This window comes from Ixodes scapularis, unplaced genomic scaffold (assembly GCF_016920785.2).
Source record: "Ixodes scapularis isolate PalLabHiFi unplaced genomic scaffold, ASM1692078v2 PGA_scaffold13__105_contigs__length_92229423, whole genome shotgun sequence".
Taxonomy (NCBI): Eukaryota; Metazoa; Arthropoda; class Arachnida; order Ixodida; family Ixodidae; genus Ixodes; species Ixodes scapularis.
In genome coordinates this window covers 50,246,886-50,264,463 of record NW_024609839.1, presented here as the reverse complement: position 1 = coordinate 50,264,463, position 17,578 = coordinate 50,246,886, and the positions used below count along the sequence as shown (strand labels likewise).

At 49.4% G+C, this 17,578-nt stretch overlaps 1 protein-coding gene across 1 annotated transcript in view; it reads right to left on the bottom strand.

Moving 5' to 3' along the window:
* Nucleotides 1–17,578, bottom strand: part of LOC8026772 (cadherin-related tumor suppressor) — a 148,342-nt gene that overhangs the window by 104,620 nt on the left and 26,144 nt on the right. Inside the window, exons 4-11 of the mRNA XM_042289631.1 lie at nucleotides 12,964–13,173; nucleotides 11,457–11,948; nucleotides 10,594–10,722; nucleotides 10,291–10,455; nucleotides 8,982–9,443; nucleotides 7,439–7,570; nucleotides 5,193–5,570; nucleotides 2,686–3,768 (exon numbers count right to left, since the gene is read on the bottom strand). Of these exons, the coding sequence (XP_042145565.1) occupies nucleotides 2,686–3,768; nucleotides 5,193–5,570; nucleotides 7,439–7,570; nucleotides 8,982–9,443; nucleotides 10,291–10,455; nucleotides 10,594–10,722; nucleotides 11,457–11,948; nucleotides 12,964–13,173 (3,051 nt within the window). The remainder of the gene's footprint in view (nucleotides 1–2,685; nucleotides 3,769–5,192; nucleotides 5,571–7,438; nucleotides 7,571–8,981; nucleotides 9,444–10,290; nucleotides 10,456–10,593; nucleotides 10,723–11,456; nucleotides 11,949–12,963; nucleotides 13,174–17,578) is intronic.

Genomic DNA, 17,578 nt, shown 5'->3' with positions numbered 1-17,578 from the left:
GGAAGCGGCGGGCCGATGGGAGGGAAATCTGTGGCAGTTCGGCGGTACACGCGTTTTTTTCTTCTTATGCTTTTTGTCTCTCTTTTTTTTTTTTTTCATCTTGCAGAGCACATGGTGGAAGGCAGCTTGTCGCGATCTATGGAGGAGGGGAGATTAAACCTAAATCTTGCGCCCATTAAAAAGAAAATGGTTTTAGTATACTTACGGCAGGTGTTTGCTTTATGATTCCTACAGCGGTGTTCTTGTCGACCAATGCCGCAATCTCGTTGAGTGAGCAACGATATTAAGAGGCTCGGGACTGGCCACTCCCTGCGTTCCTTAGGTTATCAGTGACTATAATCGTTTATCACCCTTTTATCAGTTAAGAGAGTGAAGGGGCAGTGGTAAAGCGCTCCAACGGCCGCGCACTCACAGTGGCCATACGGCGTCGATCTTCTTTTTGGCACTCGGTTTATGGCCATTGGGGCGCTACAAATCAACCGAGTGACATGTATTATAACTTCCTAAGCAAGCGCGTCTGCTCAAAAGAGTTGTAGGTAGGGCGCATGCGTAGAAAACACTTTTTTTTTCAAGAACGAAGAATTTACGCGTGCTCTGTTTTCACGAGCAGCGACATCGCATTGATGTGACGCCGGGAACACGGGAGAGTGGACAGAGTCGGCACTTGAGAGATAGCGAGGAATATCTACCACTATGGAACTTGCTATCGAAGAGGCGTTCATAAATCTCGCAGTCCCCTCTGGCTAAGCTGATCAAAGCTGAATTAGTGATCGATAGTCAGGGTGCATCCCAGAGCAGCATATATAGATGCGGGCGTTTTAACGCAACAGTGGTTTATAAGCAGAAAGCTTTATGCGAAAAGCGTTAAGCTCGAGTAGTAATGAAAAGCCGTTACACGCAGGCCAAGGCAACACGAAGCCTACATAGCCCATAGAAAGTTTAAAGAGCATATAGAAGACATATACATAGTCGTACGTGAATCACACTTTATCATAGTTACCGAGATTTACCCACCGGCGCTGCGGAATCAAACCCCGGACCGTGCGATCTGCCACCCGTCGCTTTTGCTCATATAGTAGGAGTTCAACGGGAGAACAAGCAGCCTGAGCAAGTATAACTGAATGGAGCCTGCGGTAGTAGATAAATGTCGGTGTGCGCAGCTGGCTTCCGAATGACGAAGCATAGCTCCCCGCGTAATCTCAAGAAGTGACCGGGTCGGAATAAACCTAAACTTGTCTCGATTCTTCTGGTAAACCCCGGAGGAGTATACACTCTAAAAAAAGCCCGTGCGTCTACTTTCCCGCACAACGCTTGGTGAGCCAATCACCGCAACTTACGGAGGCAGCTCAGGGAATGACAATACCGAAACATACGTTTAGACCAAAAAACGCAGTCTGAGTGATGACATTAAGCAATGCAAGCGTGACGTCTTGCATCGCTTAAAGTCACAACTTAGACTGCGTTTTTTGGTCTAAACATATATTTCGGCATCGTCATCGCTGCTCCGTAAGTTGCGGTGATTGGCTCTCCGAGTGTTGTGCGGGAAAGTAGACGCACGGGCGTTTTTTAGAGTGTGCATGAGTGAGCCGTGTGCGTAACCAACGCCACCTAGACACAAGGCCTCCCCGCAGGGTCTCCTCTCCCTCTATGAAGCGTCATCAGAGTCAGATCGCGCTAACTCGGTTATTGGGCCCGAGCTCGACCTTCGACGCGCTGATTGGACGCGAGCCCCAGCCGAACACTACTCAGCACTCGTGCCCAATTTCACGCCTCGATTGATCTGACAGTCATGATCCGTGCGGAGGCCTTCTGTCTACTAGGTGGTGTTGGTGTAACACATCCGAAAGCATCCGAAACATTACTATTTTTTAGAGTATACATGCACCGCTCAAAGTCCCGACCACCCGTCCAGCTTGTGTTTTTATTTTAGTTAAAAGTACATTTCCGTATGAACGTTTATTTTATTACTCTGTTCATCTTCATCACAGTCGAGTCTCCGCGCGCGGAGATGCATGGGCCTCCCAGTACTTCGCGCCAATTATAAGACCTAACGGCACGCGCAGCCGTCAGTGCTCCTCCAAATAGGGTTTCCACTCAACCCAAACCTCCCCGACGCGTGACATGGCACTGCTGAACCGAAAAGAGGGCAATAGTGCTGCCGAAGCTGCAAGCTTAGCAGCGTTGCGTAGAAAAAAAAGTGACGTGAAGAAAATTTACTGCGGCGACGCCTGCAAAATCGACTGCATCCTTCGGTGAAAACGCGAGGCCCTGATAAATTTCGGGAGACAGCAAACGTTTACACTGTTCGCTGGCCACACTGTGAAGAGTGGTTGGGAGAAAAGCGCTGGAATTTGCAGGCGAAGAAAAATATCGAGGTTGCGTAGACTCATCTAGTTATAGTAAGTGACAACTTAACAAAGGCGGGACGTGGCGAGCCCTGAGCGCCCTATCATTCGCCCACAGCCAATTAGCTTGCGGCATTATCCGATAATAACACAAAAGAACAAGGCAAGAAGCGTGGACAAAATACGCCTTGCGTTTGTTAGGTTGTCAGCGACTAGTGTTCTGGTTATGTCTTCACTCTTGCAGCTGAAGCGCTGAGAAACCATGAGCTCTCGTTTGTGGCGCGATCACCTTGAGTCAGTGAAGCGGATATTGCAAAAATGATAGATCGCCGTAACTCACCGTTGCCTTGGCAGTCCTGGGTACCTTGGATGCGGCGTCCACAGCGAGCACTTCTAGCTGAAAGACGTCACTCCCGGCCTCTCTATCCAAGGGTGACGCGGTCGTCACGAGCCCGGTGTCGCGATGGACCGCGAACCGGCGTCCTGTCGCCGCACCAGCACTCCTCACAGACGTCAGGAAGAACTGTACACGCGCATCGGACTTGGCGTCCGCACGCACCGCGAGAACACTGGTCCCCGCCGGTTCGTTTTCGAACACCGATGCCGCGTACTGCGGAGCCGAGAAGGTCGGCGCCGCCTGCGGTCTCTTGCTGGCACCAAGAACTGTCACCTGAGCCCTGGAGGTCTTCCGTTGCGACGGTACCGCCTGGTCAGAAGCTTGCACGGCGAGCGAGTACGACACAGCTGGCCTGCCCACGGCCCGGTTTAGGGACAGCTCCCCGGTGACGCGATCCAAAGAGAACAACGTCTTGTCACCGTCCACGAGCTCGTAAGTCACCTGGCCGTTGGCGTTGGCATCCACGTCAACGGCCTCCAGTTTCATGACCACGTACCCTTTGTCCGAGTCTTCTGGTAGGACGCCCGCGTCTACAGACACAAAAGCGGGCGCGTTGTCGTTGACGTCTTCGACGATGATGGTCACCGTCTTGTGGGAGAAGAGGCCTGGGTTACCCTGGTCCGTCGCCGTTAGCGTCAGCTTGAAGGTGTCGCTGAACTCGCGGTCGATTTCGGCCGCCGTCAGCACGACGCCCGTGTCTGGACGCACCGTGAAATGGGCCCCTGGTGGTTCCTGACCCGTAATCTGGTAGGTGACCCTGCCGTTTGCCGCGGAGTCTCGGTCGACGGCTGTGACGGTGACCACCGGCGTATCGACGGGGAGGCCCTCCTCGATCTGGCGAACGATGGCGACGTTGGCGAACTGGGGCGGGTTGTCGTTGACGTCCAGGACGCGCACGGAGAAGGAGAGGGCGCTGGACTGACGGGGCGAGCCCCCGTCGCTGGCTGTGATGTTGAGCGTGTAGCTGCTCTGCTGCTCGAAGTCCAGTGGACGGTCCAGGAAGAGTGCCCCGGTAACGCTGTCCACCTGCGAGGGTTAGCCTTGTGGGTGAGTGGGGGCTCGCTTATCGGGATCACTGGACACGGTAGCACGCTTGAAGAGTGATTACGCACTTAGCTTGATAACGGACAATTAAAGAAAGATAAAACAAGGCGCGAAGATGTGTAAAGCCGTAAATTAAAAAAAAAAGAGTGACCGAAGTGTAAACAGGTGTGTACTTGGGCTACTTGCTAATTCCTCGTAGAGGATAAAAACGCTAAGAAACGACGAACAAGTGAAATATCGCGAAAGAAGAACACCTCATTACGCTTTCAAGTGAAAGCTCTTTTTGGTGTGTTTCATTGTTTTACTTGCCGGTTTTTTTTGAGCGCTTTAATCCTCTACAACGAGTGGCCGAAAACAGAGCAAAAACAAACAAACAAAAAAAAAACAAAAAAAAAACACGATGTTACACAAAACGGCACAAGAGATTAGTTCAACGTTTTTTTTCCTGCAGTAACTTTGTGCCAGAAAGCCAGTCTTCTGATTTTAACCGTAAAGTTACAAGAGGGCTACGAAGTTTTTGTTGTTCAACCGTGCTGCGTTCTCGCACTGGTGGCACCGCACTCCTACCACACGGGATGTCGAATGAGGGGCCGCGCGTGTCCAAGACGGAAACACCAGGGTAACATCCGCACGCTTTTATTTTTTCTAAGCGAAGGGGCCGTTGGCATGGAACTCGTGTAAATAAATAAATAAATAAATAAATAAATAATTATAAAAATAATAAAAAAAAAGGGGAGCAGCATTTTTAGCGTGCTGAATTATTTTTAGTCCGGCAAGCACGTATGCGTACTCATGTCGCGATGAGAACGACGACGTGTCTCTATCGAAAGCCCGGCCTCCAGCACGCGCACGTCGCCTTCCGTCGTGCTTTGGCTGCACGTGCATGCTCAACGCTCACGGGACCCCAAAGTCTTTTCAAAGGTAAGAGGCTCGTACTGGGGGTGGTACAACTGGAAGACCACCCTGCCATTCTGATCCTCCGTTGCCTTCCGTCGTGCTTTGGCTGCACGTGCATGCTCAACGCTCACGAGACCCCAAAGTCTTTTCAAAGGTAAGAGGCTTGTACTGGAGGTGGTACAACTGAAAGACCACCCTGCCCTTCTGATCCTGCGAGTGACTATAAAGGCCTTCAAACCAAACAGATGGAGCAAAAAAAAAATTAAATAATTATAACCATGAAAAGAAAAAGTGACGCACTCTATATGTTTGGGTTCTCAATGTTCCCCTCCTCACTCCCCTTTACTTTACCTCCAACGTCTCCAAAGTCTCCAACTTAGCTCGCTGAGTTTGAGACGCTGGCTTCTGTCGGCCCTTTCCCCGTTTATTCTACTTTGGTTGCTTCCAAGTGTCTACACCCAGTGTAAACGAACCGCTTAACGAAACTTCAACAAGCATTCGTAACCCACCTTGAAAGCTTCCTTGACGTTCCCCGCGGCGATGGCAAACGCCACCTCTCCGTTCATCCCCAGGTCCCGATCCATGGCCGAGAAGCGGTGCAGCTCGAAGCCCACGGCAGTGGTCTCGAGAACATCCGCCCTGAGCGGTCCTGGTACAAACTCCGGTGCGTTGTCGTTCTCGTCCAGCACCTGAACGAGCACCGTAGCCGTGGACGTGTGCTGCACTCTCGCCCCGGTGTCCCTGGCGATCACGGTCAGGGTGTAGGAGCCCGTGCGTTCTCGGTCCAACGGGGCCATCAGGATGACCTGTCCTGTGGCCTCGTCGATGGCGAAGCTCTCTTCCTGGTTGCCGTCGGCGATGGCGTAGAGCACGTCACCGTTGGGACCCTGCAGAGTGCACGATGTCCGCGAGATTGTCGTTGGCAAGATTGCGCAACGTATTAGCACGGCGAGACGGCGTGTGTGTATTCGGCGAACAATGACCAGTTGACCTCCAGACGAACCGAGCTGAGGACGGAAGCAGAAAGGCTCGCGTGTTTGTTTGTTGGAGAACGCGTGACCCATAGTGGGCGACGCAATACCTTCTTTTTATACTTGGTTTGTTTTCTTTTTATGAAATTAATTGCGAAGTTGACTGGTTTGAGCGTCTCACCCAGTCTCATCTGCGTCTGTCTGTGCTGTTCATACTGTTTGCATCTGTACTGTACTGTACATCTGCGTCTGTCTCTACTGAACCAAAAAGTGCGCGTGCACAACTTTAGTCGGCGCTTCTGAACGCGCTGCCGTATACCATTGACTACATAGCCACATAATGTTTTGAAGTACACTGCGCCACCCTGTTAGCGCGAACAAGCGGTCGCCGGTTTCTTTCGTTTTACCCTAAACATAAAAGGTCTGTCATCAAAAGCACTAATGTGGTAAAAGGTGATCATTTATGGGAATAACCTAAGCTGATAAGTTTGGCGCCCGCCAATTTTCCCAGTGAAATTCAGAAACGCGTCAATGTCGTGTTCGCGCTAACAGTTTCGTGCACTGTACATTTCCTCCATCATGCGGGACAAGGTAAATGTTCACCATAGCATACTTGTGAATACTTGTGAATATCTATAAACCATACGATTTCTTTGAAAGTGATAGGTTCATAAAATTAGAAACTTTCGCGAACACTACAGGTTTGACAAGCCTAGGTTGCGCAAAACCAGGAGGGGCAGCAAAGTGGAAAGTTGAGCCAGTTGGTTCATGGTTCTTTAAATAATTAAAAGCGCCAAAAAAGACAAGGACAAAGAAGTGCTCGTTATCGCGACCGAACAAGCAGAGAGGTGCATGAGGCATATGCAATTAGGGATAAGGGCGTTGAGTGTGCAAGTGAAGCGTCACTCGCCCTGTCAAAGAGTGAGTTTGAATATTTGAGGGAAGTAACAGCGAGGGACACGCTGATGACTAACAGGGTTCTGGGGCCCATAAATGCATGTACTTTTCAAAATAAAACCACAGTTGCGAGTGCGCCTTGTGTCGTTCCACTTCTTTGTCCTTGTCTTTTTCGGCGCTTTTAATTATTTAAAGAACCAGAAGGGGCCTTTTTGTTTTGTGCGGGTATGGAGAAGCTATTAATATACTAAAGCGCAAAACTTCCTCGTCGTTTTTCGCTTTAATATATGAACATGTACAACCAACTATAGCCCGCCAGATGATCTTAACGTAGAAGTTAATCACATATTCTAAAAAGCGCTTACATTCTTTCGATGAATATGCCGGAAATAAAAATAAGAAAATGTACCTTTAAACGAACGCAAATAAGTACATCTCTTCATTTTCGTGTTTTATACAGATATGCAACTCAGCTTTTTATTCGCCCTCTTACGTATACTATAACTTATTTGTAGCGCATGAAGGGCGCGAATTCACCGAAAGATATACACTTCGTTCTCGTAGGGGGGGTGCAACGCGAGAAAAGAAAGAACAAACGAGACCGTTCCAAAGTGATATCTCCACCGGAAGCGTTTCAAGATTTAACGGCAACAACTAGAACAAAAAGAGGTCTTTCGCCATTCCTGAATACATGATCTCTCCTGGAAGCCGAGGCGTGTATGCAAATCGAATTCTTGCGCAAACGGTACGCGCTGCGATAATGGTGACGCCGCCGCGGTGATCATGGTGCGTTAGGGGGATAATGACAGGGCCTCGCGCGGGGACAGCGCGCGCTCCGGAATTATACGACGGGGAGGCAGGTGCTGTGCGGCGAGCGAATGTTTCACCTGGTCGGCATCCGTGGCGCTGACGCGGAGCACGGCGCTGCGTAGTGGCGCCGATTCGGACACGCTGGCACGGTAGTTGGGCCGGGAGAACACCGGAGCGTTGTCGTTCACGTCCGTGATCCTCACCAGAACCTGAAAGTTCGGGTTCGATTATTCGGACAAGTGGCACGCGTCAAGTACCGTCCAGAAAAATATGAGCTGCAACACCCGGTTTCGCTTTTTGTTATACGCCTGAGGGTTCCCGGAAACTCGATTATCATCAGCTTGCAAAAAAAAAAAAAAAAAAAAAAAAGAGGAGGCTTTGCGTTTTAGCTCTAGTTTGGTCAAAATCTCCTTTAAAACCTCGAAAGTACGTAGGTTTGTTGCAGCTTACATTGTCATGATAGAGAAACGAGCAAAGAGATCAGTCTTTTCTCCCTAGTGCAAAATAATGAACTACGTATTGCCGAATGGTCAGACCCTACCTGAGATCTGCTAGTCGTAAGAACAGGGGACGCTAAAGCATCGGAACTTGACGTTTTTATTATATATAAAAAAGTTATTTTTTATTTGTGTGACGTTCAACACAGCTTGGACATTTAGAGGTCTTCTTGACTCAACGTGGTTTTAGGCGAGATGCCCATCTCTAGAAACCTATGCAAATATCACTTGAAATCTCGAAATTGCTGAAAAAAAAATCTTTGTGTTGTAATTCACTTAACCTCTTCGATTTCTTTCTTTTCCGTTATGGGAGGACAATTTGTACGCACGGGTGTTTCCTTTTTTTTTAATATATTGAATTCCTACTTAATTACAACGATAAAAATTTCTTGTAACTCTCTCAACCTTTTCAATTGTTTTCTTCTCTTGCTTTAAAGAGTTTTCCACCCGTCATGTGAGGTCAATTTTTACGCACGGCCGTTTCCTTTTTTTTTTAGATTTAATCACTACTAAATATCACTATGTACGCGAGTTTCATAACATCGGAATTGGATTCCGCAAATCAACTTGCGGACGTTGTAAATGAGCATAAAGGCAATAACAAATAAAAAAACCTACCCTCCCAAAAAAAAAGTTGTTAAAAGACAGTTTTTTAGGGCTCGCTGCCAGTCTAAGAAGAAAATAAGTTGAGCGAAACTTCGGCTGTCGGTCGGACGCGCTTACACCGAGAGGTTTCTTGTAGAAAGATGGGCACCGTGTTGCAATGTGTAAATGACATTACTAGAAAATATTCGAATATGTGCAAATGAACGAACCATAATTGATCGAACAAAACAAAATGTACAAAGTCTAAAAAAAAAAAAAAAAAATTGCGGTGCCGGGGTGTGAACTTTGAGTTCCCCAATATGCGGTCGGGTCCACCCGACCGGATATACCTGACCTTTGTTTATTGTACTGCTGAACACGTTCTGAACATGAGCAGTAGCTTTCTTCTATAGAATATTAGACGACTAGCATCCCTCCACAGCCCAGTGACTTGGTGTTTTTCACCTGGATGATAAGCGCTGAAAAGGTGTACAAACGCAACTATTTCCATGAAAACAAAAATCGCCGAGTCACTTACTTTTGCCTCCCCTCGCAGCCTGGCGATGCCGGAGTCGAGCACGACGGCGTCCATTGTGATGGTGTCGTGTCCGGTGAGCTCGAGCAGCTTCTCCCGATCGAAGTAGCGCAGCGTCCGCACGAACCCGGTCCTCGGGTCGACGGCGAAGTCGTTCTCGTTCGACGCCAGCGAGAAGGTGAGCTCGGCGTTGCGGCCTCGGTCGCCGTCGTCGGCGCTGAGCTTGCCGACGTGCGTGTCCGGCGGTTCGTTCTCGGCCAGAGAGAAAGCGAAGGTGGCGTTGTCGAAGACGGGCGGGTTGTCGTTCTCGTCGAGGACGTGCACGAGGAGGGAGACGGCCGAAGAGCGCGGACGGTCGCCGCTGTCGCGGGCCACCACCGTCAGGGCGTACAGGTCTCGCCATTCGCGGTCGAGGGCCTTCTTCACGTACACCGCGCCGTCGGGGAAGACGCCAAAGCGCCCCTCCTGGTTTTGACGGAAGAGAGAAATCAGAAAGCATTATCACGGGTTGTGACAGTACCTTCGAGAAAACAAAGCGACGAAGCCGTGGCGCTGAATAATTGCGCTGTGTGTACGTTTATACAGAGGGAGGTCAGTCAGCCCCCGATTGGCACGTCAGCTGTTTCCGCAGGAGATGAAAAAATTTAACGAGAGCAGTACCACTACGGTCTTTAACGTGCGCCACGCGAAAGTGACACACGCCCGCACGCCGGTGTAACGTCCACTAAAATCAAACCACGCGGGCGTGGGGAGGAAAAGCAAAGTGCGATATGTCACAAGCGGGCTGTGACAGCACCTCCCAGATAAGCTATAGAAGGCCGTACTGCCGAATTTGCAGCGTCCCCTAACGAGGCAAACGCAGGGCACTGTTTGAACACGAGCGTTGCGTCAGCGATCGGCCGAGAGTCGTGTCCAATCAATGAAGACACGGGCGTCAGCCGAACGGCTGACGCAGAACTCGTGCTTAACCCGTACCCTGCGTTTGCCTCGTTAGGGGACGCTGCAAAATTCAGCAACACGGCCTTGTTGACCAGGAAGGGAATCACTGAAATGCTCGTATATCGTCACATCTTGTAAGGGCACGGCCTCTTGATCCCCTCTCCCACTAGCGGAAGAAGATGGAGCCAACCGTAGTGAATATATATATATATATATATAAACCACCGCACAACACAAAATACAGGGCTAGCATACCGTGTCATATATGTAGGTTCCATGATGTCAGCCATCGCAAATGATGTCCAGCAAGTTCAGACCTTTTGGTTCGGACTACTTTCCAGCGCGTCTAAACCAGGGTGAATCTCGGACGTACCTGGTTTCCTTCGGAGATTTCGTAGGAGACCCTGCCGTTTTCTCCCGAGTCGGCGTCAGACGCCCTGAGCATGAAGAAGCGCTCGTTGACGGCCGTCAGCTCCAGCAGCGACGTCTCGTACGATGGACGCTCGAACGTGGGCGTGTGGTCGTTCACGTCTTCCACCTGCGCGCCATCATTGAACACATGCAAAAACTGACTGCTCGCTCGCTAGCGCCTGAAACCAACCATGAACCCCATGAGCTGGGCTCTATTTCCGAGGCCTTAACGAACTGTGCCCGGTTGCTAACGCCTCAAACTAACCATAAACCCCATGAACTGTGCTCTGTTGTTAATAGGCCTAATACCAACCATGAACATCATGGACTGTGCGCTGTTGCTGAGGCCTAAAACCGGCCAGTAACCCCACGAACTGAGCTCGGTTACTGAGGCCTAAAATTAACCATAAACCCCATGAATTGTGCTCTGTTGCTAAGGTCTAAAACCATACACGAACCCCATGAACCACAGTTCATCGGGTTCATAAACTGCGATAAAACCATGAGCCACTGCGGTCCATATGCTCCTCTGAAACGTAGCGGTGTCGTGTCCCATTGAGGGACACGTCACATCTGTGTTGCCCAGTGGGGGGGGGGGGGGGGGGGGGGGGGGCATTGCCTTGGGAGCCACTACAGTGCCCGATAAGAACCAAGCTGTCAAAGCTGCTTGGTGCATCTATCTGCCCTCTGGTTCAAGGGGGTCTACATCGACAAGACGCGATCAATTATGACGGCGTTCGTTGCTTTCCCGTTGTAAAGGGAGGCTATACGGTCCAGCAGTGGCTTTACATCTCTCCCCTAGAGCTGCAGTTACACTGCACATACATCATGCAAATGACGGGGTGTTTACTTGGGACGTGATGACAGAATCGTCTGTGGACACGCCTCAAGAATTTTGGAAGCATGTTTTTTTCATGCATAACAAGTCTGCAGACGACTATTGCATGACCAATGTCCATGACCATGATGTGTGGGCAGTTTGACCGCGGCTTTAGGATGGCACGTCCGAGGGGAACACATATGGTCTGTTGCTTTACCACACGGTCGTAGAAGAACTTAAGTGGATCATCCTTCGATAAGAACAAACTCCCAGGGAAGCTAACGAAGTTACCGGGTCGGAGCACTCACCCTGATGAGCAGTTGCTGCTTGGAACTCAGGCGTGGCTGGCCACGGTCCGAAGCGGCCAACTCGAGCGCAAACTCTTTGCCCGCCTGCGTCCGGAGAGGTCGCAGGAGCCGCACCATGCCCGTGCGAGCATCCACGCCGAATAGGGCCGCGGGTCCGGACTCCAGGCGGAACTCGAGGTCGGCGTTGACGCCGTCGTCCGGATCGCTCGCCTCCGGCACGTAGAGTTCCAGTCCCGTGGGCCAGCTTTCCGCCACGCTAAGCCTAACCAACGGGCGTGCGAACCGGGGCGCGTTGTCGTTCACATCTCCCAGGGTGACGGCGACGCTTGCGCGGGTGAAGAAGGCCAGCGTATTGGCGACTACGGTGAGGGTGACACGGGCGTTGCGCTCGCGGTCCAATGGCGCCGCGGTGGTCAGGACGCCGGTGACGGGGTCCAGGCGGAACCAGCCCAGGGGGTCGCCGTCCACGATGGAAAAGCGTGCACGGTCCACCTGGCAAAGCAGACGACCGAAATGCAACTCTGAAGAAGGACCGAGCACCTGTAGTCCCAGCCAGCTCCAGAAACAAAGGGCGTGGCACATAATGTTCATGTTTCTTGCAATGTGATTGGCTCTTCGACATTCTTATCGGCTAACGCAGTAATCTGATTGGCTGCGGAGCAATGATCAGATGCTCGGGACTCGACACGCCCATCGTTTCTTTAAGCTGTTGGTGGCTATGCGGAAAGCAAGTCGTCTGCTTCTTGCGCAGGGATTGTGGTGACGTCAGAGCGACGCCGAGCTCTGATTGGCTTTCATTGAAAGGATAGTGGGTACACCTCAATGCTAAGTGCCTTGAGATCTACCCACTATTTTTTTTTTTTGATCAGCCAATAAGAGCTTGGCGTTTTAACATCATCGTAAATCCTGTGCAAGAGGCAGACGAGCTTGCGTTCCGCATACATCCCTATGGAACATATGAAAACCCAAAGACTGAGGTCTGCGAAAGGAGTCCAGGGAATGATAAGATTCAAGAAAATTTCGGACTCGGACTCGGACTCGGAAACTGTGCACTGTTTCAGTGCACAGTTTCAGTTCCAGTTTGTGCGGCACAAAATTGCTTGGACCGTTTTCACATTTGATAGGTTATATTTAACTTAATTCATAGGGCACGGGCTTCTTAGCGATCGAAAAGCGCTGAAATTTTATTATGCTCTCTCGTTCAGTATCTACCTGTACTTAACTAATAAATTTACTAGAAACATTCAGCAGGCAGCAGTAGCTTGCGCATAGTACCATACTAAAAGCTTGCTTCCTCAAGCTTTGTTTTTGTCCAGATTAGTACTGCAAGTCAAGGAGGCCATAATTTACCTTGATAGATGATATGCACTGTTCTCACTCTGTATTGTTTCGTCGATATCTTTGGACGCTGCAATACCTCTAACTACAACATTAGTAATGTAAAATCGCAAAATGAAAAAAAAAAAAAAAAAAATAGACGTATTTTTGTTTGGGGTTTTTCACTGACCTGGTCAGAGCGTTCCAGGGACACCCGTCCTAGCTCACGACCGATCCTTGCTTCGGGTCCGTCTTCTGGTATCTGGAAGCTGTACTCAGCGGCACCTCGAGGCAGGGTGAAGCGCAATGGCAGTGCTCGCCCAGTGTCTCTCACGAAGACCACGACCAGAGCCGTGTCCTGGTAGTCCACGTCCCGTCCGCTAGGGTGCCGAGCCGACATCTGAACACGAAAAAGAAAATAAAAAAAGTGATGTGGAGGGCTACACAGACACCTTTTATTTCTCCTCACTTAGCTCGCGGTTTCATTTGTGTCATTATCAGGGGACGTTTGGATCGTTATAAATGTTCTCGACTTTAAAGAAATCACCAATGGCCTAATGGCTGTCGGTTATGGCTGCTACGATAGTCTGCGGGCATAAGGTGACTTTCTCCTATTCAGAGTTTGTCTTTTTCTCCGTAGGAGTGGAATCTGCAAGCGGGAGCTGACCACGGTCTTCTGAAGTTCCCCAGCAGGGGTACGCAAGGCGTTTTGCGCATGCGCGTTTTACGGATCTTACCTTGCGCTTTGAGTGAAGCTTCTTTCTCACAATCTGAATAAAAGGGGGGCTGGGAAAGGGACTAAACGTAAACTGTTCACTGCACACATTTCCCCTTCGGTCCCCATAATGGGTTGCATGCGTATACTATAGTCATGCTGGTCGTGGGAACTAATTGAATCAAGATACCGGCACTTTGTGATGGAGATCTCTTGGGGGGCAGGCTTCGCGTACCCCTTCATCTGTCCCGAGACTAACACCTCACCGCTGGCGGGGATAAGTATAAGGCACGGGCATTTTCTTCGCCTCCGACTGATTATTGGCCCTCACTTCCGCGAGGTATTCCTGGCTTGTCGCTCGCCTCACGCGTTAAGAAAAGCGAATGTAAGTGCGGAGAACGCTATGCGCCTGTGGCGGAAGTACCTTCCTCGAAGTCTGCTTGTCACTAACATGGTATATGTCTGGGGAGATCCAGTTTCTCACGACTCCTCAATATGCCGTTGTCACGAGTATACGTATTTCCCATCCCTGCGCGCGCGAGTTCTTGCTGCACGTTCGTTTTCAGGGCGGCATCAGAACAAGATTTCTGGGAAGATCTGGGCCGGTCAAAAAGATGGCCGAACTCAAGCTGTTAGTGTAATCACTCCTGTATTTTGCTCTTCTGCGGGAAATAAACTACGACTACTGACAGGATGATAATGATAGGAAGGTATTGTGTAATTACTCTTATCGTTTGCGCTTCCGCGTGACAGAAAGCATGTAGTCACCGAGGATGAAGGAGAGAGGCAGGGAAGCCCTTCCGTTGTCCCACCTCTAACAATATTTTCTTAAGTTCAATAACATTTTGGCGTCTCGTGAGCTTCGACAAGGCATGCGCAGCCAAAGCACGACGGAAGGCAACTCTAGCGCGTGTAAAAACTGGGCACAAAAAAAAAAAAGCAGGGGGAAACGCTTTGCCGTTTTAATTTTGTTGAGTCCGTCCTTGTGCCACTTGAAGTCGAATATGCATCTTGAGGTTTTGTACACGTTACTCGAAAAAAAAAAAAAAAAAGTAATCGATTACAATTACAATAACTCTCGATTCAAAATTTTAAGTTAGATGAGTTGATTACTAGAGAAGAAAAAGTAATTGATCGTTACTTGAAAAAGAAGTAACCGCTACTTTTCTGATTTCTTCAGATTTTTAAAACTGCAGATTTTTCTGTCGGTTTAAAAACGGGTCTTTCGTACTTTCTACTGGATTATAATCACCCAACTATAAACTACGTATATTTTTAATCTACTAATTTTGGTAAACCATCCCCCTTTCATAATCTTGACACAAAATTTTCTTGGAAAGAAAAAACAAAAAAAAAAAAGCGCCACAGAACGAAAAGAAAACAATACGCTCCGTATTGTTTTCTTTTCGTTCTGTGGCGCTGATTGAAAAAAAAAAAAAAAAAAATAGAGGGTAGACCTAAAGGCATCTAGCGTCGAGGTCTACCCACTATCCTTTCAATCAAAGCCAATCGGAGACTGGCGTCGTCCTGACGTTACCGCAACACGCGTTCAAACGATTGCAAAAATTACTCTAAAACGTACTCGATTACAAATAACTCGACAACTTGCAGTGAGCCCCGTGCAAGTTTGCTTACGAGCGTACGGTTCTAACGGCAGCTCGGGATCCATGAACCATCATTTTCTCGTGAAGCGGCAGCTTTCCCTTGTCCACTTTGTTGCACCATGGGCTCACAAGGAAATGAATTAAATTTATTTTTTGAGATTACGCGATCAGAGCAGTCTGTATATAGTGGCGGAGACCATGTCTGGGACAACTTCCAAGTTGTGAACGCCGGGCCGGGTCCCACTGCCCATACGTACATCACGCAAAAGACCCGGTGTTCGCTGCTCACACGATGGTACTAACTGCGGTGTCGCTTCACACGTGTCCGAGACATGTTCAATTGCTTCGTACACATGTACGCGACCTCGAAAGCTTCGCCCATTGTTCACCTGTGATACGAGCTTTGCTCAGATACATTCTAAGAAATGCCTGCGCGTCTACTTACCCGCAAAACACTCCAATAGCCAATCTCTGCGATCTACGAAATCAGCTCAACGCATAATGAGGGATCTGTTCAGACCTCCAAATTAAATCTGTTCTGCAGCACTACGCAATGCAAAGCGTCATGCTTGAATTGCGTAATGCCACAGCGCAGGCTTCATTTTTAGTTCTAAACGGATGTTCCGCCTCATCATTCGCTGAGCTGATTTCCTACATCGCAGAGAATGGCTCTTTGAGTGTTTTGCGGGTAAGTAGACGCGCAGGCATTTCTTAGAGTGTAGGTGCAAACTGATCACGTCTTCGGTGCCATTCAGACCCTTTATATTTTAATGCAATAAATATATATATATAAACAAAGCATTGATTAGGTTTTTCGAGTAATCGGCACCTTGTCAGAACTCCCGTCGTGATAATTATAAGGAAAAAAAAAGAAACCTACTAATCGATTGCAGCCGGGGAAACACATAGACAATTCATATCGTTTGGACAATCGCCGATTCAGCTCACACGCTCCTACACACTCGCGACGACGACGCATGACCTGATTTGCCGACCGCGATTGACCTTCGTATCAGACGCGAGTTTCCATGCTCCGAGAGAAGAACTCGCAGCGCCCGTCTGTAAAACTCTCGCACGCGTGACCATTCAAACTGTGTAAAAGAAATAAATAAAAATATAAAGACAATTGGACACCAACTTGCAGCAGTGTCAACCGTCGAAAAAGAGCCCGTCTCTTTTTCACTGCATCTGTCTTTCAGCGAGTGCAATTTTCGTGAAAGACTGTTCAGCCTTCGGGAATAAACAAACACGACTGGGCAAGACTCAACTTGTCCCGTCTTGCTCCGCTATACGGTCATCACGACGACAACGACAGGCGATCATACTCTCCAGATGCGCTTTCAAACAGGGCCCATTACCGATGCCAAAGCGAAGCAACCAAAAGACAAAAACAAAAGGGGGCAATAGTACGCGTTCTCACGGCTTTGAATCCGAGAGGATTTGACGTTTTTGCCTGGTACTACGAGCAGTCGGCCCTCGTCTTGGAAAACCGGGCCGTCAAGAGCGACGGGGGGAAGAGGAGAGACCGTCAGAAGACGTGTTACGCTACGTTTTGCCTTACGATGAACCTCGGTGCACGCTACGAGTGATCGGAGCCAATCAAACGACGTGTATTTATCACGTGACATTCGGGAGGAGCGGAGTGACGCAAGATTTGACTGGAGTAAGGTCGTTCGTTGTCTCATCGAGAAATGCGCATCCTTCAGGCGCTGCACGAAGCAGTTCTTGCAAGATTTGGTCGTCAGAGTAAAAAAACAATGTTCCGCAAAAAAGACAAACAAACAAAAAAGTTTTTTTTGTTTTTTTTTGTAATACGTTTTTTTTTTTTGCGGTGAGTACGAGTATCGAATAATCAAAGCGCGCGTACCAGAATTTTGACGTCATCACAGTGACATCGAGCGAAGACGCGGATTGGGCGCGAGTGTTCGGCGTGGCCTCTTGTCCAATCAACGCGTCGAACGACGCTCGGCGTCGGCCCCGGGTCCGATTGCCGAGTAGCGACATCCGACTGCGACGACGTTCCGCGGAGGAAAAGGAAGTACGTTCGCTGGCGTCGATTAATCAAGGGGGCGTTGAAGCGGAGACAGCGGCGAACGGGACGAGTAGTCACGTGATTCGATCACAGGCCCGGATTGGCTGGGATTTGGCTCGTAGCGTCTCGATGTGGTCCATCGTAAGGTGAGATGAAGTGTAAAGGCCCATGTACGCCGGCCGATGGGAGGAGAACGGGGTGACGTTCGGTCGGTGTTGTTTAGAAAAAAAGAGAAAAAAAAGAAGAAAACAAACAAACCGGGTTCATTGCGTCGAGCTCTTTGCGGGGACCGTAGGGGGACCCGCGCGTCAACGGCGGTCATGGCGGAGTTGACAGTCACGGATGTGGCGTCACAAGCGCAACGGGGGCGCGTACATACACACAAGTGTCTCGGCGACCGGATGGAAGGGTCGACAATCGACTCGCCCATCTGGGCTAAAAAGCTCAGTCGCAC